This window comes from Erinaceus europaeus, chromosome 12 (assembly GCF_950295315.1).
Source record: "Erinaceus europaeus chromosome 12, mEriEur2.1, whole genome shotgun sequence".
In the NCBI taxonomy this organism is placed as follows: domain Eukaryota; kingdom Metazoa; phylum Chordata; class Mammalia; order Eulipotyphla; family Erinaceidae; genus Erinaceus; species Erinaceus europaeus.
In genome coordinates this window covers 79,049,587-79,073,137 of record NC_080173.1, presented here as the reverse complement: position 1 = coordinate 79,073,137, position 23,551 = coordinate 79,049,587, and the positions used below count along the sequence as shown (strand labels likewise).

At 43.0% G+C, this 23,551-nt stretch overlaps 1 protein-coding gene across 6 annotated transcripts in view; it reads right to left on the bottom strand.

The window, feature by feature from the left end:
- Positions 1–23,551, bottom strand: part of VPS53 (VPS53 subunit of GARP complex) — a 190,585-nt gene that overhangs the window by 58,131 nt on the left and 108,903 nt on the right. For 3 of the 6 annotated variants that reach the window (XM_060204109.1, XM_060204108.1, XM_060204106.1), the window contains 2 exons: positions 11,099–11,200; positions 772–866 (listed from right to left, as the gene is read on the bottom strand). In XM_060204109.1, coding sequence (XP_060060092.1) covers positions 772–866; positions 11,099–11,200 — 197 coding nt within the window. Of the gene's footprint in view, positions 1–771; positions 867–11,098; positions 11,204–23,551 lie in introns of all 6 variants that reach the window. The other 3 variants (XM_060204107.1, XM_060204105.1, XM_060204110.1) reach the window with 1 other exon arrangement.

Here is a 23,551-nt window from a genome sequence, read left to right as displayed (position 1 = left end):
GACAATGACAAAGGAGCTATTTCATATTAAGCGGGGAAACTAAAGAGACCTGACAAATAAATGTGTGAATGATTCTGACAAGAATAAGGGTATTCATGGGGCAATGTTTCCTTCCTGATTTTGACAGGCCTGCTTATGTAAGATTTTGACATTTCCTGGGGGAAGGGCATATGTGTTTCTTTCATTTGGTTTCCATATATCTAAATTATTTCAAAATTTAAAGTTAGATAAGTTGTATTTGAAAATGTATATGTTAAGGGGGCCAGGTGGTAGCGCACCTGGTTAACCACAAACATTACAGTGTGCAAGGTCCTGGGTTCAAGCCCCTCGTTCCCACCTGCAGGGGGAAAGTTTCACGAGTGTTGTAGCAGGTCTGCAGGTGTCCTCTTCCCCCTCCATTACCCCTTCCCTCTCAATTTCTCTGTCTCTATTCAATAATAAATTTTAAAAATATTTAAAAATGTATATGTTAAAATTTTAGCTTCCTCTGTTTTCCAGTGCCTGACACTGTAAGGTCTTGTAGGCTCACTTAGGACAGGCAACTGGGACCCATCTGGGACCTTTATTAGAACCCATCTCAGGTTTCTGAGATTTATAGATACAATAAGGGGTAATACTCAAAATATATAAAAATAACAGGTTTCAGGGAGAGTCACAGTCATGTCTAGTCCTTTCTTGGATCTCTGGAAGGAGTTGCACCCTGTCTGAAGCCCAACCTTGACCAGAGGAAGGAGAGGTACAGTAGGAAATAGTCAAATGTCCATCACTTACTTGTCCTGGGACTCAATATACACATAGAGGTGAGGCTCAAAACACTTGGATACAATGCCATGAAATGGATTATCCGGGACTTTGGGCTTCTTTGGCTATAAAGGAAAGAAAGAGAAGAAAATCTATACTTCTGCCATCTTTGAAAAATTCCAAGCCGTTTCAAATAAAAATATCCCTCCAAAGTTCTCCCCTTGTTTATGGGAGGTGGTGTGCCTGGTGTAGAGGACACTTGCTAGCATATGCAATGTTGTAGGTACAAGCCCCCAGTCCCTGCCAGAGGGGGGGGCGGGGGGGGGAACGGGGACTCCATGAGCAGTGGAACAGTGCTACAAGTGTTTCTCCTACTCACTTTTCATCTCCTTCCCCCCCCCCCTCTCTATCTCTAGCTTTATCTTTATCACTAAGCCTCTAGCACAAAAGATAAGGGAAACACAAAGTAAGGGATTCTAGGGAAGGAAGGGAGGGAAATGGTTGCGTGGGAGAGTTTTGTGGTCCTGGCACATGATGGCAGAAAGGGATCTGAGCTGGGATTGAGTGCTTTGCAGACACCTGAGAAATTTTACCCATGTGTCAACAACAACTGTATTGTAAACCATTAACTCTCCAATAAAAAAAAAAAAAAGATAAATTGCCACTGAGAAAGATGGAGTCACACAGGCACTGAGCCCCAGCAATAACCCTGGTGGAAAAAAAAAAGTTTACAAAGTTAGGGAACTTACAAATAAGAAACACTCAAAGTGAGGCTATGTCCTGTACTGTGACTTATCTCAATCCGTGGAAAATAAGTCAGCTTTGCTACCATCACTTATTTGCTTTATATGGTGAAAGATTTATGGCTGTTTGATAACAGGCATTTTCAATTTGGAAATTATTTATCCTGTGATTAATGTTTTAACATTTTAAATTCTATTTAATAGCAGCATCTTAAATTTGTCCAGTACTGTAAGATTAGTAAAGTGTTTTCTCATGGTCTAGCTTTGAAAGCTTTCATTTACCAATTCTTCCACTTACTGACCGCTATGGATCAAGTTTACTTGTAAAATAACATCTTCTCTGGTCCTCAAAACAACCCCTCAATGTAGGCATTAATATTGTAAGCCCAGAGAGAGACTCAAAGGATTCTAAAAGCCTGACCAGAAGTAGGCAGAAAGGTTCCTTATCGTGGTCCGGGAGGTGGCGCAGTGGATAAAGCATTGGACTCAAGCATGAGGTCCTGAGTTCAATCCCCGGCAGCACATGTACCAGGGTGATACCTGGTTCTTTCTCTTTCCTCCTATGTTTCTCATTAATAAATAACGAAAATCTCTAAAATCCTGAAATGGAATTGGAGTATTACATCAAAGTAAAAGACTCTGGGGTGGGTGGGTGGGTGGGGAGAATACAGGTCCATGAAAGATGATGAATGACATAGTGGGGGTTGTATTGTTAAATGGGAAACTGGGGAATGTTATGCATGTACAAACTGTTGTATTTACTGTTGAATGTAAAACATTAATTCCCCAATAAAGAAATAAATTATTAAAAAAAAAAAAAAGAAAGGTTCCTTATCTCCTAAACTAGGACTCTTTCTATTATATCATTGCTTTCCTGCAATAGATGATATTCTGTTGAACCCCATGGAGAAGTAAATGTAAGAAAAAGAAGAGTAGGGGAATACTACAGGGTTGCTAATTTTCTATTTTGTCATTTTCTATTCTTACAAATTCTGAAAAGAAAGAGCATTTTATACCTCCCCCAAAAGTACAATGTTAGGAGAAAATGGCAAAGGCAGTCTGTCCTTGAAAAAGATAGTTGGTGACTTTATATCAGAGAAAGACAGATAAGACAGGCTGGGAAGTCTTAATTTTTTTTCCTTGGACCAGTGAAAAACTAGAACAGCCCTGTTCCCCAAATGAATGCTGGGAAACTACTGATGCCATCATGTGATGCTGGAACGCAAGCCCAGGGGCTCACACTTGATGAAGCATGTGCTCTACCAGCTGAGACAACCCCAGCTCCTGAACTATTAAACAAACAATTTAACTTATCTAATTTTATAAGACAAAATATCCCAATTTTAGAATTAGGAATATGGCCACTATGTCCAGATTCTCATTAGTTTTACTACTTAAAATATAATCAGCATAAGTATTACTTTATTTACACTTTCTTTCACTGAGTAAACTATTCACTTATCTTCTAGATAATAGTGGTTTTAACTTGTCACTTTAGAAATGATTTTATTGGCTGGTGGTGGTGTACCCAGTAGAGCTCACATATTATTGCATGCAAGGATCCAGGGTCAAACCCTGGTCCCTACCTCCAGGGGGTTAGTTTCATGATCAATAGTACAGTGCTGCATGTATCTCTCTTTCTCCTCTCTCTCCTCTCTTGTCTCTATCAGAAAAATGAAAAGAAAATGTTGGGTGGGGGTGGGTGTAGGGAGGGTAAGTGTCCACCTAGAGCAGTGAAGTCATCATGCAAGCACTGAGCTCCAGTGATGCCTTGTTGGCAACAAATAAAATAAACAAATGGCAGGGAGTTGGGCGGTAGAGCAGCGGGTAAAGTGCAGGTGGCTCAAAGCGCAAGGACCGGCGGAAGGATCCCGGTTCGAGCTCCCGACTCCCCACCTGCAGGGGATCACTTCACAGGTGGTGAAGCAGGTCTGCAGGTGTCTATCTTTCTCTCCCTCTCTTTGTCTTCTTCTCCTCTCTCCATTTCTCTCTGTCCTATCTAACAATGACAACATCAATAACTACAACAACAACAAAAACAAGGACAACAAAAAGGAAATAAGTAAATATTTTTTAAATCTTAAAAAAAGGCTACATTGTGAAATTTGAATAAAGTCTGTCAATTAGATAATAGCACTTTAATTAATTAATGTTAAATTTCCTCATCTTGATGAGTAGAAATAGCTGCTGGGAAGCTAGCTCAGATCCCAGCTAGATTGCTGGTAATGTGGACTCTGGAGCTGAACTTCAGCTTGCCTCTCCCAATCATATGAAGCTCTCCTATGATTTAAATAATACATCTTAGAGGATTAAAATAAAGCACTGAGCTTGACTTATGCAGTCAGATTCACTTTCAACTAATTAAAACAGCACATTAAAAAAAAAAGATAACAAAAAAATACTGAGGTTCCTGGGTGCCAATGGTGTAACAGAAAATCCCAGAGATAGCAGCTGGAACACTTAAGAAATGACACCTCCCCGGCACTGAGGGTGTTTGGAACACAGCACTGCATGGGAATGCAGCCATGCAGACCCAACTAAATATGGCTGAAGAGTTGATTTCCTAGTTTGGAGGATGTCATTTAGTTTTGCTAATTGTTATCACTGAGGGAAGCTGGGAGGCGGGTATACAGGGTCTCTCCAGACTCTGAAACTTCTTATGAATCTAAAATGACTTTAAAATAAAAAGCTTGGAGCCAGGTGGGGGCACACCTGGTTGAGCACACATTACAGTGCGCAAGGACCAAGGTTCGAGCCTCCAGTCCCCACCTGCAGGGAAGAAGCTTCACAAGCAGTGAAGCAGGGCTGCAAATGTCTCTCTCTGCCTCTCTCCCTCTCTATCTCCTCCTCCTCTCTCAATTTCTGGCTGTCTCTATCCAATAAATAAAGATTAAACAAAATTTTTTTTAAAAAACAAATAAAATAAAAAGCTTTTCTATTTGGAGGATGGGGGCGCTGAGGATTAAATCCAAAGCCTCATACATGCCAAACGTGTGTTCAAACACTGAGCTACACGCTGGCTCTCAACATAAGAAACTGTTCTGTGTAAAAGTAATTCAGAAAAGCTGAACTCTGAATGTGATGAGATTTGACTACTTCTACCTATTTACCTACACTGAACTTCTCTGTTCCAGTCTCTTGGAAACAGAGTTGGCAGTCAGTTGAGGTAAAGAACAAACACCTCATCACAGACCCCTGCAAGCGTCAACCCGGCTTTGACCTAGCACGTTATGATTGGGCCCTCCTCAATCGCTATCCAACAGGCCATGGCTGGTGTGCCGCTATGTTCCTTCGCTGGGGAGCCAGAGACGACCCGAATTGCCCCTGCGGCTACAGACAGACTATGACCCACATAGTCAACGACTGCCACCTCTCCAGATTCAAAGGAGGCCTCGAAACTTTACATCAGGCTCAACCTGACGCTGTTGACTGGCTACGGAAGAAGGGCAAACGCTAGAAGAAGAAGAACCTATTTATTTTTACCAGAGCACTGCTCAGCTCCAGCTTATGGTGGTGCTCGGGACTGAACCTGAGACTTCAGAGCCTCAGGTATGAAACTTGCATGATCATCATGAAATCTCCCCAGTCCCTTAAAAATATCATTTTTTAAAAGATTTTATTTATTTATGAGAAAGACAGGAGGAGAGAGAAAGAACCAGACATCACTCTGGCACATGTGCTGCTGAGGATCGAACTCGCAACCCATACTTGAGAGTCCAAAGCTTTACCATTGTGCCACCTCCTGGACCACAATAATATCATTTAAAAAATTTTTTATTATTTATTTTCTTTTGTTGCTCTTGTTTTATTGTTGTTGCAGTTATTGTTGTTGTTGAATAAGACAGACAGAAATCAAGAGAGGAGGGGAAGATAGAGAGGAGGAGAGAAAGACAGACACCTGCAGACCTGCTTCACCGCCTATGAAGCAACTTCCCTGCAGGTGGGGAGCCAGGGCTCGAACCGGGATCCTTTCACTGGTCTTTGTGCTTTGTACCATGTGCACTTAACCCGCTGTGCTACTGCCCAACCCCCCCCTTAATAATATCTTAACCTAGTTGTTTTGCTTGTGCATTCCTTTTCATGTATGCACAAAAGTGATTCATGATACCAAAACAACAAAAACACTACCATCTACATCTGGATAAGACTCATGAAATTTGAAACACAGATTCTAAGTGGTAAAAGGAAATTGCTCGCTCCATGATTTTCCAACAAACTCATCTTGGTCAGTCTGACAGGCTCAGTGCCTGAGAAGGCCTCACATAACATTCTGAAGCTGGTGCTTGGGGAGCTGCACAGGGAGACAATGTAGATGTCCCCACCCCACCTGCAGGTGACCACTCCACTCAGCCCTGCCCAGTGAGACTGCTCCCACCACAGAGGAGAGACCTGCCACCTCAGTTCTTGATCCTCCTGTAGTTTTTAATGAGAGCTGAATACCAGAGGGGGATAGTAAAAGCCTGGAGCTTCCCCCACTTTTTTTCTTTCCTATAGGGCTGCCTCCGACCTAGCCTATAGCTGCTCTGTACATGTGCTCATATTCAGATAATAGGTGCTGGAATTTCAGCTCAAGCTGGTGTCTCCCTTCACACTGCCCAGCTCCCCAAAGAGTTGACTCTCAGCTTAAAGAATAGAGTAAGTCATTTAGCAGTAGCATGCAGGCTGGATTTCTGAGTGTGTGAATTCTGTCCAAAAGCTGCAGATGTTTAAGCTATTTCCTCTTGGAGTTTGATGGAATAATAAAAGGTTACTGTTGTCACAGTAAGGAGGTCTGCAGCTGGTCCCATTTCCTTTTATTACCATCCAATGTAAACAGATTAAATCTAACTGCTCAGATCACCAGAAGGGTACATTTTTAAAACCAGAAATTCCTGATTTCTGCTCGCACTTTCTTCTATTCTTTGAGCACCCTCACTCCCCTTTCTGATGCCACGTTTAATCACAGGAGTCTGCTGGTAACTTATTCTCCAAGTTAAGTACCTCCTTGTGAGTTCACTGTCCTTTTTTGATCGTCAGGCCTAAGCTACTGTGGTGAGCAAGGAATAGCATGGACCTGGAGGGCCGACTGCCTCCTGACTGGTTTACATTCAGCCCATTCTCCCAGCTCTGGCCGAGTTCACCACCGGCTTCCTGTGGCCTTCCTCCCCGATACCCCAGGGCACCTTTGCTTCCTGAGCACCCAACTCCAGAAGTCAGTAGATGCTTGGGAAGAGGGAGATCCTGGAGCTCCCACCTAATCAACTGCGAACAGCACAAGTGTTGACAAAATGGTGGGGCACTGGGGATGGTGTGTGAGGAGGTCTAAGTCACTGGTATATAAGTTTAATGCTAATAAGCAGAGTCAGTGACATTGCAGGTAGACCATTTAGTCCAAGGACGTAAGACACTAAAACAAACAAACAAATAAGACCTAAAGCCCTTGACTCAAAAGATATTATTATAATTACTGGCCTCCAGGGTTATCGCTGGGGCTCAGTGCCTGCACTATGAATCCACTGCTCCTGGAGGCCATTTTTGCCATTTTGTTGCCTTTGTTGTTGTAGTTATTGCTGTTGTTGGATAGGACAGACAGAAATCAAGAGAGGTGGGGAAGACAGAGAGGAAGAGAGAAAGACAGATGCTTGCAGACCTGCTTCACCACCTGTGAAGTAACTCCCCTGCAGGTGGGGGGCCAGGGGCTCAACCCAGGATCCTTACACCGGTCCTTGTACTTCGTGCCATGTGTGCTTAACCCACTACACTACTGCTGGACCCCTTTATTATTACTTTTTACCAGAGCACTGCTCAGCTGTGGTTTATGGTGGTGTAAGGGACTGAACCTGGGAAACCTGGGACTTTGGAACCTCAGGCAAGAAAGTCTCTTTGCATAACCATTATGCTATCTACCCTCACTAAAAAAATAAAAGAAATTTGACTTGGAAGTTAGTGATTAAAATAACTTGAAATAAAACTACTATTTGGTAGAGTTAACTAGGGTCCTAGTCTCCTCACAGCTTCCCATATCTGATGGGGCTTCCAAGGCTCTGGTTTGAAAGCCATTTGTTCTCTCCAGAGATGAAGAAACCAGGCGAGTCCAGAAGAGTGAATCGCTTTCCTAAGGTCATGTGGTCAAATGATGGCAGATCCCACCATGTGACTCTGCTTTACCCCGTGTAACTGCATGTGCTCTGTGTCCTCCCTAGCCCTCTTGATAGCCACCAGGTTATCAGTGTTACCAGTGGCCTTTGTTTTTTTACCCCCTTTTTGATGGAAAGTGAAAAATAGAATCAGAGAGACATTTGTAGCACTACTCCACCACCAGTGAAGCATTCCCTCCTCCCCACCCGCTGCAGGTAGGGGCCAGGGGTATGGGTAACATGCTTTCAACTAGCCCCTTGATGTAGATAGGCAGGCTTTTGGTCCTTCTAACAGCTTCCAAAGTAAGCAAAAAGTTGTATCAGAAAGAAAAGTCATGTTATTGGACAAAACTGATTTTGTAGGTGATGAGGGAGTCTATCACAGACTGGTTTAATAATACTTAGAGACGAGTAACAAAAGGGAGGACTTCATGGCAGCACAGCAAGCATCTGAGATTGCTCAGAACAGTTCTTTCTTTCTTTTATTTTATTATTATTTTTTTTAACTCAGAACAGTTTTGGACATGACAGTGGCAGTCATGAGCTGCTATGAAGGCCTGGAAAATACAGAGAGGCTGCAGGAGCCTTGGCGGGGGTGGGGGGGATCCACCTGAAAAATACACTCTATGTCAAGCTCCTCCTTCCCACCCCAGTCCTTCCTTCCAAAATGTGAAAGATGTAGCCATTATAACTTCTAAAAAATATTTATTCGTTTGTTTTTATGAGTGAAGGGAGCGGGAGAGAGAGCAGAGCACTACTCAGTCACATAGTGCCAGGAGTCGATCCAGGGCTAGCTACTGAGTCACCTCCCTGATTGCAAAGTTGCATTTCTTTAGTCAGAAGAAATCTTTTGTTTTTCCTACCACGCTAACTGATAGGCTTTAAATCACGACATCTGAGGGTCGGGCAACAGATCACCTGGTGTTGTATGCTTCACATTGGTTTGGTCTCGCTTCCCCCCCCCCCCCCGCCCCCGCCAGGAGAATTATTTGGCCCTTGCTAGTTTGGCGCGTCTCTTTCTCCCTGCCCCCTATGCTACGTAGGTCCAGAGTTCTTGGCGCAGCCGTGTGAGAGGATGCAGGACAGATCTGTGTGGTGATTAGTTTAAGGGTCTCTATCTGCCGCCAGAGCAGAAAGACAGGAGAGCACGTTTGCCCGCTCGTGAATAAAGCCTCTCTGCCCAGCCGTGTGTCTCTGGTCGTCTCTGTCTGCCGCTGCGAAGCTAGCCCGGCCTGCTGGAGCCCCGAACTTTAATGACAACCTGGTAGTGTGTGCGATTTAATGTATGCACAAGGAACCAGTTTCAAGCCTCAAGCCATCACACAGGAACGCCATACAAAGAAGAAGCTTCACTAGAGGTAGAACAGTGCTGTGATGTCTCCCCTTCTCTGTTTCTTTCTCCCTTTCTGTCTCCTACCCTCTATCTTAAAAAGGAAAAGAAAAAAAAGAAAAAGAAAAAGATTCACTGGGACTGGTGGAATCATGTAGGTGCAAAGCCCCAGCAAAAACCCAGGTGCTAAAAAATGATAGAACTACATAAATGACACCTAATCTCACAGCTTTCTGGGACACAGCCTTGAGCTGCCCCTTCCGTTTTATTCATTCATTTCTATCCATGGGATTCATTTCTCTACAGTCTACTTTTTATTGAGACATCACAATCTAATAAAAAGAGCACCAGGAAGGAATTCTAGTCTCTGACTTCTAAATCTGGCTTCCAATCCTAGCTCCTCTGATTCCAAACAGTGTAACCCTTGGCTTCTCTAAGCTATGGGTACTGCAGCTCATATGAAATCCTATAAAATGAGAAGCAGGCACCACGAGGACAAAATGAGATAAAGCACATATAAAGTACCACAAAAATGTGAGGTATCCACGTTTTTACAATGATTTAATCAATGGACCAGACACATTTTACTGCATTACTTCAGAACTGCTCCTGGAAAGTCAGCTCTCTTCACCGCTGCCAGGGCTGTAACCTGCCCTCATGGAGCTAGGAATGCAGGGTTCACTGCAAAGTGAACGGACACACTTTTGTTTCCCTGTGCCGTCTGCTCAGCCAGACCCCCTCTTAGTGGTGTCTGGAGCAAGACAATGCTATTAAATAATCTTCCAGCAGCCAGACGTAGAAAATTTTTAAAAGAAACGATCACTGATCCAGAAAGGAAAAAAGTTCTGATTTCTTGCTTTAACCCTCTTGTCATAAAATGGCAGTGGAAGGAAAACACCCCTCTGTAGGATGAGGGGGAAGAAATTTAGAGCTGGAGTGAGAAAACCAAAGGAAATGAAAGCGCTGGTGTGCTCTAAAAAGTCACTCTCCAAATATGCCAACGATCACTTGCTGTTTCCAGGCCTCCCCATGGTTTCCAGACCTACAGTGATCAGCTTACAGAGAGGTGTGGCCTCTCCTCACTGTCAGCACTAGCTTCACTGCTTCACCGGGGATCTTTCAGCCATTCACATCATCACCAGACCTGATGAAAGCACAGCTGAAAGCTAAGCCGACAGGTTCCAGTCCTGATGAATGAGGCAGAGCAGAATTCCACTGCCCACCACATGAGCTAATTGAACTTCTGTGTGTTGCTAATTCTGGTGGTGTGACTCCACAGGAGCAGAGGTGGGGAGGGGAGGCTTGCTCTCTCACTTGGTATATTCTGGGGCCTCACTGCTCTAGACCGACTTTTTCAAAGAGAAAGATAGATGTAGAGAGACAGAGAAAGAAAACTGAAGCTTCCATCAGTGCAGTGAGGGCCAGGCTCAAATCTGGGTTGCAGCCACAACAAAACAAGTGCACTATCCAAGTGAACTGTCTCAGATGTGCAGGTGATCGGCCTGTGACATCTGTCACCTCACTGACCAGGCTTAATTCAGCTGATCTGGCTGGCTATGAGGGTGTCCCCTTCCTCCCTCACCGCTCCATGTGAGGTGAGAAAGCTCCAAAGCTGCGTGCTCGGTCGAAGAGGATGGCCTTCCCCAGTTACACACAGGTAGGTCTTTGGTGGAGGATATATGAGTAGCACTCAATTTTCTAAATGTCTTTTCTGAAAAGGCTTTCTATAAAGACTACCAAAGCTGTCACTGATGAATGTGGTCAATAGCCAAAGGATCATGTTGAAAGTGACTGTTTTCAGAAAAAATCATTAGGGGGGCTGGGTGGTGGTGTACCTGGTTGAGTGCACATGCTATAATGCACAAGGACCCAGGTTCAAGCCTTCAGGCCCCACTTGCAAGGGGGAAACTTCACAATCGGTGAAGCAGTGCTGTAGGTGTCTGTCTCTCTCCCTCTCTATTTCTCTCTCCCCTCTGAATTTTTGTCTCTATATAAAATAAATAAATGTATTAAAAATGAAATGAAAAGGAAGGGAAGGGAAGGGAATGGGGATGGGGAAGTGGGAAGGGGGAGGAGGAGAAGGAGGGGGAGAAGGAGAAGGAGAGGAGAAGGAGGAGGAGGAGGAGGCGAAGGAGGAGAAGGAGAAGAGGAAAGGAAAGCAGACTTACTTGATCTAAGTCTCCTTTCTCTAGGGCCAGTTCTTCCATCTCTGGTGTTGATTCGTCTTCCAAGAAGGGATTGGTAGACGGTGATGGAGAATCGAGTTTTTTCTGCTAAGAAGACATGAGAGAGACATAGGTATATTCTAACTAAATCGAAAGCTTTGCCTATTGGTCTTCTGCTTTTCCAAGTCTTTGCAACAGCTGAATCTTGAAGTCTGGACTAGTAAAGAATAACTGAGACAGCACAGACCACTGTCTCACCTCTAGGCCTTCACAGTGTTTTGCCACTTTCCTGAAAACTTTCTGCCCACCCAACTCCAATCCCACTCTTGCTAAACTCTTGCTCATCCTTTAGTCTTCATATTAGAAATTCCTTCCTCTGGTGGCCTGGAAAGTGGTACAGTGGATAAAGCATTGTGCTCTTAGGCATGAGGTCTGGAGTTCCATCCCAGTTATGTGCCAGAGTAATTCTTTGGTTCTTTCTCATAAATAAATCTATTTATTTATTTATTAACAGAGTACTGATTAGCTCTGATTTATGGTGGTGCAGGGGATTGAACCCGGGACCTTAGAGCCTCAAGCATGACAGCCTCTTTGTATAACCATTATGCTGTCTCCCCAGCCCCCTTCCCCCGTTTTTTCTTTCTTTCCTTCTCCCTTCCTTCATTTTTTTTCTTTGTTATACTTGATAGGAAAGAGATAACTTGAGAGGGGAAGGGTGAGAGAGTGGGAGAGAGAAAGATAAGACACCTGCAGGCCTGCTTCATCACTCACGAAGCATCCACCACCCTGTGGGTAGGGAATAAGGCTTAAACCCGGGTCCTTGTGCATGTTAATATATCTGCTTAACCAGATGCACCACCATATGGCCCCTGCATAAATAAATCTTTTTCTTTTTAAATTTATTCCCTTTTGTTGCCCTTGTTGTAGCTGTTATTGATATCACCGTTGTTGGATAGGACAGAGAGAAATGGAGAGAGGAGGGGAAGACAGAGAGAGGGAGAGAAAGACAGACACCTGCAGACTTGCTTCACCACCTATAAATCGACTCCCCTGCAGGTGGGGAGCCGGGGCGTGAACCGGGATCCTTACACTGGTCCTTGCACTTTGTGCACATAAATAAATCTTAAAGAAAGGAATTCCTTCTTCTGAAAGCCTCCCTGTTTGGAAAATTTGGGTAGCATGTCCCTGCCATGTGTTCTCCTCCCACCTGGTACATCCCCTGCCCATCTATTTAGTAAATATTGTAAATATTCATGAATTTGTCTTTGCTCCACTAAACTGCATGCTAAGATGCTAAGACAACGTCTCTCTTGATCCCAAATCTCTCTGTTGCCTGGTATATTTATAGTAGATGCTCCATAAATAGATAGGACTCAAAATGCCAGAAGAGTCTGAATTCAAGGACATATTATAAAAAGAATCACACATATTCTAAATCATAGACAGAATTCTCTTCCCAAGTAAGTTTCATTATAAAAACCACCACAGAATCTCCCAGAGAAAATGGCATCCCAACTCCTGGACATGACTTTCAAAATACACCCCTATGTGAGACCTCTGGCTACTGAGAGGGGTGGGAGATGTGAGGTTAAGCTCCAACTTGCTGCAGTAGCCACAAGCATCTAAGTTTTTTTTTTTTTTTTTTTTTTTGAGTCATAGCAGCCTCCTCTCATCAAACATGGATATAGACATAGGACCACTTAAGGAATCAATATGAGGGACCAGGTGGTGGTCCACATCTGATGGAGCACATGTTACAATGCTCAAGGACCCAAGTTTGAGGCCCTGGTCCCCACCTGCAGGGGGAAAGCTTTGTGAGTGTTAAAGCAGGTCTGCAGGTGTCTCTCTGTCTCCCTCCCTCTTTATCTCCCCTTCCCTATCAATTTCTGGCTGTCTCTAGAGACAGGTTGGTGATGAGGAAAAGGGAGAAGGAATGGTTTTCTGGAGATAAGAAGTCAAGTGACAAGGGAGTTTCTAAAGACAGTTATAACAATTTAGCATTTAACAATGAGGTAACTTGAACTAAGCTACAAGGGATAATAGGTGGACTTTAGTGTAAATAACTTTGCCTAATGCAAGGACACCAGGAGAGATTATTACAAACAACAAAGTTTAAAAAAGAAAAAAACTGATTAAACTCACACATAGGGAGTCAGGCGGTAGTGCAGCCAGTTAAGCGCATGTGGCGCGAAGCACAAGGACCAGCAAGGACCAGCTAAGGATCCTGGTTCGGTCCCCTGGCTCCCCACCTGCAGGGGCGTCGCTTCACAGGTGGTGAAGCAGGTTTGCAGGTGTCTCTCTTTCTCTCCCCCTCTCTGTCTTCCCCTCCTCTCTCCATTTCTCTATGTCCTATCTAACAACAATGACATTAACAACAATAATAAAAACAACAAGGGCAACAAAATGGAAAATAAAATAAAAATAAATGAATAAATAAACTCACACATAACAAGGTTCAAGCCCCTGGTCCCCACCTGCAGGTGTCTCTCTGTCTCTCTCCCTCTCTATCTCCCATTCCCTTCTCACATTCTCTGTCTCTATCCAATAGTAAATGAATAAATAAATTATATGTAAAAAAACAAAACAAAACTTAAACACACACACACACACACACAAAACCTCACACCTGTTTCTGGTTTAGATTTTTCAGAAAATTCTGCCTCTACTCATGTAATCTACTTAGACTCAATTCTTGGCCAAAAATTAGATTAGGTAGCTTGATAGAAACTAACTATATAAAGAAAGCCTTGTGATATAAACTTAACGGAGTACTACTCAGCAGTAAAAAAAAAAGATGATATCATGCCCTTTGGGATAAAATGAATGGAATTGGAGAAGATAATGCTTAGTGACATAAGTAAGAAGGTAAAGGACAACTACGGGACAGTTTCACTTATATGTGGAATTTAGAGAAGTGAACATAGGAACATGAAAAAGCCAAACAAACAGTCAAGCTACATCCAAGACTGTGGAAAACTATAGTGGTTATCTGGGGGAGAAGGGAGAACACAGACCTTTGTTTCTGGGAAAAGTATGAAATTATAATCTTATTAATTTATAATCTCAAAAATCACTGTTGATTTAACATGTCTATTCCCCCCAATATATTTTAAAATGTCAAGTTCTCTAACTGCCTAGACCATAGCTTTTATATTTTCTTTAGCCTAACTAATGTTTCAAATTTGTAAGATGATCAAATTCTGACATCAGGCTTAAATTGTTCAAGGAGCTCTAAAAATATATTTTTATATATAGTTGTTGTTTTTTCTTAATATCTAAGTTACCTACAATCTTAGGTCAGATAGATCAAAACCATTTGGCCCTGTCTGTATCTAAGACATGTTGATTAGTAAATACCCCTAAAGGGCATAAAGCATAATGAGATCAAGTATATTACAGTAGATCCTAATCATTGGATTTTCATAGAAAAACAAACCCCCAACTAACTTGGTTATAATAATAATTAACTATAGCTATTTTAAACTCTAAGGCTACAAGGAACCCTTCCCATTCCATTCTCTCTCTTTTTTTTTTTCCTCCTCCAGGGTTATTGCTGGGCTCAGTGCCTGCACCATGAATCCACCACTCCTGGAGGCCATTTTTTCCCCCTTTTGTTGCCCTTGTTGTAGCTTCATTGTGGTTATTATTATTGCCCTTGTTGACGCAATTCGTTGTTGGATAGGACAGAGAGAAATGGAGAGAGGAGGGGAAGACAGAGAAGGGAAGAGAAAGATAGACACCTGCAGACCTGCTTCACCACCTGTGAAGCGACTCCCCTGCAGGTGGGGAGCCGGGGGTTTGAACCGGGATCCTTACGCCGGTTCCTGCGCTTTGCGCCATATGCGCTTAACCCACTGCGCCACCGCCCGACCCCCTCCATTCTCTTTTAAGATCCTTATTTCTCCTAGTCCTGGAACCTCTAGGATTATGCCCTTATTTCTTCATGTTTCTTCTCTCTGATCCCTTACCGTCATATTGCCTCTACTGACCTCAACTAAATAAGCACAGCCAGTGCTGCCATGTCACAATATGCTGCTACTGACTTGTTACTGTGGATTGTCGCCAGAGACACCAAGCCTGAGACGCCAACCTCCTAACTCCTCTAGTCTGGTGAGATCTTTCCCAATATATGGATCTACCTAGTTTCATTTCAGATGGCAGTTTATCTAACAAAGTTACAGATACTAGATACAGGCTAGGGCATAGGGTACTGGGTACAGGTGTACATGTATCCATAAGTAAGGGGCAATTATATTACTCAAAGTAAAAGTGCTTAATAGTCCCCTGTGATTAGATTTAGACTTAATAAGCCTAGGGTCCTAGTAGAAGGGCCTCAAGAAAGCATCATAAATTCTCTTAACAGATTAGACTTAGATCAAATAAGCTTGGCAATCTAGCAGAAAGGCCCAAAGAAGGCAGATCCCATAAACCTAATGCTGGTTTGGATACAACAAATGACCCTCAATGCTTTAACAACTGGGAAAAAGTCTAAGTTCATGAGATAAAGAAAGGACTACCAAAGCTGGATAAGGGCAAGAGACTGGCTCAATTAATAATGGCCCTTTTGGTCAATACCAGTCCACCCTATCACCTGGGGTCCTAGTCAGGGAATCATTGGATTCCCACACAGATATTATGGGCCTAGACCTCTAGCAGATTCCTCTTTCTACCATCACTGGCCACTTCCACCAAGAATATCATCATAAGCCTTCTTGTGGGCCTCTCCAGGAACTTGTCCTCCCTATAAAGTAGCAATGATATGGGCTGCCCTACTCTCCTAAAGGAATGCTGGGTCATCCTACCCTGCCACTTGAAGAAAACTGGTTCTGAAATGAGTGCAGCCTAAAATGTTCCCAGTTGTGACCATGAACTGTGAGCTCAGACTGACAGGGACTCAGAAGTTACACAGGCTCCTTTACTAAATATAAATATATATGGGTCCTGGTCAGCTTAATGGAGTAAACAATTAATTTCATTCACAGATTTTTTTTTTTCTCCAGGTTTGGGAGCTGCTCTCTGCCCTAATCCAGCTTTCTAACCCTATTCTCAATTCTAACACCATCTTCTAAGACATTATTTTTGTCCAACTCCATGTTAGCTATCAAACTCAAGAAAAAACTATGAAAGTCATGGGCTCCTCAGAAGGAACATACCTAAAACAGTCTTCCTTGTTTCTTTCCACACTAAGATCCCAATTCTCATCTGCCCTATTTCTACTTTTTGGTTCCTGTTCATTAATCATTTTGTCCTGCTTTATATTTTAACATCTTTCAGCCACCAAGTTGCAGATGAAGTCATGATTCCATCCTGACTTCCCTGGGCAAAAAACAACTTCACCAATGTGTCCCAGAACCTTACTTTTTCAGAGCCCTACTCCACTAGGGAAAGACAGAAATAGGCTAGGGGTATGGACCAACCTGCCAATGCCCATGCCCAGTGGAGAAGCAATTAAAGAAGCAAGAACTCCTACCTTCTGCACCCCCAAAAAGAATTTTGGTTTATACTCCCAGTGAGGTAGAAATGACAGGGGAAGATGACCAGAGGGCTCTGAATGCCAACTCCATCAGGACCCAGAAAGAGAAGAGGAAAAAAGGAAGGACATTCAGAAGTATTAATTGGTGCAGGTATGACTTAGAAAGGAAGAGAAGAAAGGACCATAGAAACAAATGGGCATAACTCAGCGGGTTAAGCGCAGGTGGCACAAAGCACAAGGACCGGCATAAGGATCCTGGTTCGAGCCCCCGGCTCCCTACCTGCAGGGGAGTCGCTTCACAGGTGGTGAAGCAGATCCGCATGTGTCTATCTTTCTCTGTCTTCCCCTCCTCTTTCCATTTCTCTCTGTCCTATCCAACAACAATGACATCAATCATAACTGCAACAATAAAACAACAAGGGCAACAAAAGGGAAAATAAATAAATAAATAAATAAATGTAAAAAAATTAAAAAAGAAACAAATGGGCAAGTATATACAAATACAGACAGTTATAGAAATAAGTCAACTCATCTGCAACCTTGGGAGAACTACTGTAGCTTCCAATGGAGGGAATAAGGATACAGAACTCTGGTGGTGGGAATGGTGTAGAATTATACCCCTGTTGTGTTAGACTTTTGTAAGTCAATGTTAAGTCACTAATAAATTTAAAAAAGAGAGAGGGGAAAAAAAAAGCCTTGTGATTAACTCATTACCTCAAGGTAGTAATTAAAAAAACAGTGATTTTTGTGGCATCCTGCAGAGAAACAATAAGGTCTAAAAGTTAGCCTTATACACTCTAAACTTTGGCTTCTTTATCTGATATGGGATTAAAAAATAGTCCAGGGGCTGGGTGGTAGCACACCTAGTTCAGTGAACATTACAGTGTGTTAGGATCCAGGTTCAAACCCCTGTCCCCATCTGCAGGGGGAGGTTCATAAGTGATGAAACAGTGCTGCAAGTGTGTGTGTCTCTCTCCTTACCTCTCCCTCCCATCTCAATTTCAATCTGTCTCTATCCAAAATAAAAAAATTATTAATAACAATAATAAAATAAAAATAGAATACCCCCATAAATTTAAAACAATTTAAGCCTTTTAAAAAGCGACAGTTCTTTGAAAACAGTATTTTCTAAAATTTTTCTTATTATCTTTATTGGACAGAGACAGCCAGAAATTGAGAAGAAAGGGGATGACAGAGAGGGATAGAGTTACAGAGAGACACCTGTAGTCCTGCTTCACCATTGCAAAGCTTTCCCCCTAGGTGGGGACTGGGGGCTCGAACCAGGGTCCTTGCACATTGCAACATGTGTGCTCAACCAGGTGTGCCACCACCCAGCCCCCATGCAAATGGTATTTCTATGCTTTTGTTGTCTTTGTAAGAGTTGCTTATATTTTAAGGAGGGGGCGTGGTGAGAAAGAGAATCTAAAGCAGAAGCTTCAACAAAAAGTTATAAAAGTTAATAGCAATGGAATCCTTGATGGTGGGTTGGGGGGTAGTGCTACTGAGCCGAATCTTGATAATGCAGCCTCTTGATCCTGTAGACAGGCGTAACCCAAGTTAGTTAACTGATTTCAACAGCTCTGCTCAGAATCCTTTAGTAGTAGAAAGAGGATTGTTTCTGAATTCCTTGCAATCAAGACAGAAAAAAAAGTGTACACTGGTAACATGGTCTGAGGGTGTCCCTGGACTCCAGGCTCACTGGTGGGGTGCTGAATGGATGAATGTAAGCAATATGAAGTAAAACAAGAAAGGCAGGACTGTATAGGCACAGCAGCAGGGGACTGTGTAATGTGTTTGCCTGCTCAGTGTTGTCAGGGCAGAAGATCCCCAAGGTCTCATTCCTATTCCTCCAGTCTGCCCTGATTAACATACTGAGGAGATTGCTGGGGGAGTCTTCGGCCCTTAGGATCACCTCACTTGTTCATTTGAGTGGCATACATTCTGACTGTGGACCACACTGATGTAAGAAAACTGGCTTATTCTTCCATTCACATCTACCCAAGAAATGGGCACGCCAGGCACTGAAGCAGTGAGCAAGACTGACCCAGCCATCTGCATGGAGCTTACAGTTAGGTAAAGGGAAACAGACCGGAATCAAATGATCACGCAGACAGTGATGGGGCCATGAAGGCAAAGTAGAGGTTGTCATGAAACTATGCAACAGAGGGTCACAGAAAACTTCCCCCAGGGGGTGGCTAAGCTGGAACTGAAGGATACTCCTGCTGACAGGCGAAGGGTGGAAGGAGTGGTGTGGGGGTGGCCAGAGCTTTCTAAGTAAAAGGAAGCATTGAGTTCAGACCACATAACCATCACAGACTGCACTGAGTTCAGACCACATAATCATCACAGACTGAGCCTCTGCTCTGTGCAGACAATCTCCTAGTCACTAAGTGTGTAAGCCACTCTGAGTAAGAGAGAAGGCAGTGCCATGAACTGAAAAAGAAGCCACTGAAATGAGCTAAGGGTGAAGATGGAATGATCAGAGAAGGCCTCTCTGAGCATGTGATATCTGAACAGAGACCTGAATGGCAAAGAAGTAGTCAGGCAAAGTCCTGGGGAAGAGCTAAGCCAGCACAGGAGCCTGTGCAGAGGCTGGAATAAGCCTGGTGAGAAGGCAGGCTGGGGGGACATGAACAAAGAAAAGCAGCAGGAGCCCCAGCACAGAGCCTTCTGTGGGCTGTGGCAAAGGTTAGAGCTTCTCACTACAGTTGGCAGTCATGAGGAATTAAATAGGGTAATGATATGATTGACTACAGATTTTTAAAAAATAATAATTCTATCCTTAAACAAACAAACAAAAATATGGAATGCCTTATGGTCCGGCACCACTCTTAGGCATATATCCAAACGTCAAGAAAACACTAATTCAAAAGGACATATACACCCGTGTTCACAGCTGCACTATTTACAATAGCCAAACTACAGAAGCAACCTAAATGCCCATCAACAGATGTCTAGATAAAGAAATTGTGGAATACATACAGTCAATGGAATACTACTCTGCAATTAAAAAACAGACAACATTGTATCCTTGGGGACAAATGAATGGAATCAGAAGTGATTACATTAAATGAAATTAGGGGTGAAAGACAATGACCAGATGGTTCTGCTCAAACATAGAATAAAGACAGCTGAAGCAAATGACCTTGCAAAATAAACAGTAAACTGTCTTTCAGACTTTCAGACTTTAAGAACTATGGTGACTGTCAGAGGAAAAGTGGAGACGCACAGGACTTTGGTAGTGGGTGCAGTGAATCACACAGATGTGAAAATATAGCCCTTAAAGTCTTAAATTTTTTGAGGGAGCCAGGCAGTAGTGCACTGGGTTAAGCACACATGGTGCCAAGCACAGGGACTGGCACAAGGATCCCAGTTCCAGCCCCCAGCTCCCCACGTGCAGGGGAGTCGCTTCACAAGTGGTGAAGCAGGTCTGCAGATATCTATCTTTCTCTCTCCCTCTCTATCTTCCCCTCCTCTCTTGATTTCTCTCTGTCCTATCCAACAACAATAACAGCAATAATAATAACAAGGGCAACAAAATGGAAAAAATGGCCTCCAGGAGCAGTGGATTCGTAGTGTAGGTACCATGCCCCAGCAATAACCCTGGAGGCATAAATAAATAAAAATTTCAAACCCACTATGAAATCACCAATAACAAAATAATTATTATTACTTTTATCATCACTGGGGCTTCACCTCTCCAGGTCAACTTTTCCCCCTTTTCTTTCAGACAGAAAGATACCAGAGCTCCCTTCAGTGTAGTGGGGGCTAGGCTCAAACCTGGATCATGTGTGCGACAAAGAAGGTACATTATCCAAGTGAGCTATCTTGCCAGCCCAATAAAATTAACTTTTAAAATAATAATAATTCTGCAATGAATTATAATGAAAGGAAGAAGAACAATTTAAAAGACTGCTTTAGGGGGCTGGGAGAACTGGCGTAAGAATCCCGGTTCGAGCCCCAGGCTCTCGCCCTGCAAGGGGTTCGCTTCACAGGTGGTGAAACAGGCCTGTCTGCAGGTGTCTATCTTTCTCTCCTCCTCTCTCAGTTTCTCTCTATTTTATCCAACAACAACAATAATAACAAGGGCAACAAAAAGGGGAAAAAATAAAAAAAGGCCTCCAGGAGCAGTGGATTCGTAGTGTAGGCACCAAGCCCCAGCAATAACCCTGGAGGCAAAAAAAAAAAAAAAAAAAAGACTGCTTTAGTAACCCAGGCAAGCTCTCTTGCTGACAGAGTGGGACATGAGAGCAAAAGAAAGAAAAGAATCATTCACTATTTGGACAGAGCAATGGCATGGCTGGTGCTTCCATTTATTCAGATGGGACATGCTTGTGAAATTCTCTGAACACAGGCTCTGGGTCTGACATACCAGAGTTAGAATCCAAACACTCACAGACTAACTTTTCTAAGGGCTGGCCTTAATGGTTATGCAACAAAACTCACGCCTGAGGCTCTGAGGTCTCAGATTCAATCCCTAGCACTCTGGTTTCTTTCTCTTTCATTAAAATAAACAAACAAATAAATAAAATAAATAAATAAACAAATAAAATGGCAGGGGTAGATAGTATAATAAGCAAAGAGACTCTTTGCCTGAGGTCCAAAGTCCAGGTTTAGTCTCCTACACCACCCTATGCCAGAGCTGAGCAGTGCTCTGGCAAACAAACAAACAAACACTGTTTAACTTCTCCAACTCTTAGTTCTTCTATATGCTACTATTACCAGCCCCAAGGAATGACAGATAGAGTATTAAATGGGACAACTTATAGAAAGCAGCCTGACAAAAAGACTGGGAAAGCTCCATCAGCGGGAGCTTCTAGTAACATTTAATAGGGGCGGGCAGCTAAGTAAAGCAGAACTGCTGCGCCCTTCTCAATGAAGCATTTCTCAGAAGGGAAAGAAGTGGGAGTGTGGGGAATAAGAAGTCTTGTGAAAGGGATTCCTTTTCATCACAGTCGAGATCCTGTCTCTACTATTTGTCTCTCTGAGGTCTGTTCAGGAAATGAAAGAAATGGGCCCATCAAATTACAAGGCCAGGGCATAAAGAGTTCCTCCCTTCTTTAGTCTTCAACGAAACCCTCCAAGTACCGCAGTCCCACCCTCACCAGTGGAAAAAGATAAATTACAAAACTCTGAGGGGTGAGTATAGACTACTGCTGGTTAGAGGGCTAAGTTAACTGCTCCGATTAATTTGCTGTGATGAAAGCACAAGTCTTTGCAGAGAGCAGTCACTGGCCAGCCCCGTCTTCTGTGCAGGAGCTCTATTGTCAGAGCCAACCAGACCACACTCCTCATTCCTGCGCTGCAGCTGTCATAGACCAGAGAGAATTACAGTTTGGGTCTAGATTTGAAAAGACTGAAATGACATATTCTATGAGCTCTAGCATTGCTGACTGAATCCAAAAATTTGCCGAGGAATGAAAACCTTTCCAGTTTTAAAAGAATCTATTCTTTTTTGCTTGAGTTGATAACATAGGGAAAATTTTAACATAGCAAGGTAGTTTCTACTAATTATACCTCATGGAATTCCCAACACGTCCAAAACATTAAGGACCATTAAGTGGCCTGGGAGGTGGCATAGAAACTTACAAGTATGAAGTCTTAAGTTTGATTGCCAGCATCACATGTGCCAGATGTTCTGCTCTGGTTCTTTATTTCTCTCTCTCTGGTGTTAATAAAAAAAAATCTACAGGGGCGAGGGAAATAGCATAATAGTTATATAGAGACTCTCGTGTCTGAGGCTCTGAAGTCCCAGGTTCAATCCCCTGCAATACCATAAGCCAGAGCTGAGCAGTGCTCGCATAAAATATAATAATAATAGGGAGTCGGGCAGTAGTGCAATGGGTAAGGCGCACGTGGCATGAAGTGCAAGGACTGGCTTAAGGATCCTGGTTCGAGCTCCCAGCTCCCCACCTGAATGGGGCGTCACTTTACAGGCAGTGAAGCAGGTCTGCAGGTATCTATCTTTCTCTCCCCCTCTGTCTTCCTCTCCTCTCTCTCTCCATTTCTCTCTGTCCTATCCAACAACAACGACATCAATAACAACAACAATAACGACAACAAAAAAAAAACAAGGGCAACAAAAGGGAATAAATAAAAAAACAATTAAAATAATAATAATAATAGTAATAAAAAATCTACAGGACAAGCAAGTTGTGTAACTTTTGGGGAGAGGCTAATTTAGGCAGTGCTGTCTTCATACCTGGGTCGCCTGCACAAAACCTTTCCCAAGCTCAAACTCTATACTTCAAATTATTAAACAAGGAATTCTGAAATTTAAGACTCCTTTGCCCTGAAGGAAATAAGATGAAAGTCAGGTTAAGAGAGATGAAATCTCACAATTTCTACATTTCTTACTTGGTAAGCACCTTAGCCCAATTCCTGATGTGCCCATAGAGAAATGACCTTCAGCTGACAGGACTGTAAGCACAGGGCTATGTAGACACAGAACTGATGGACTATTAGTAGAAGCCCTCCTGCAATACCATGTTCACAGCTTATAGCCTGGGCGCAAGGTGGCGGATATGGTTGTGGACTCTCAGGCATGAGGTCCTGAGGTCCATCCCGGCATCACATGTGCCAGCGTGTCCTCTCACTCTCTCCCCCCTTCTCTCTCTCACTCTCATTCATTAATGAAGAAATAAACTCTAGCTTATACTGTGACAGGCACAAATTGATTTCTTTGCCATACTAGGCCATATGTTCCTGTCTGATTCAATTTTTCAACTTCTCTCAAAGCCTGGCACAAAGACGAAACTTGAAAAAATATTTGAAGACTGCTGATCAGATGAGAGGTGTGTGTAACAAAATCCTCTCCAAAAAAAAATAGGAAGCGCTTTCCTTTTTTTTTTTGTAAGCAAAACAAAGGAAAAAAAACCCCACAATATGCATGAGAGAGCATTCACATGTGTATGTATGCCTCTAAGAGAAGATCAAATCAGACCCCAAATCATTTTTTTTTAATTTTATTTTATGACAGAAAG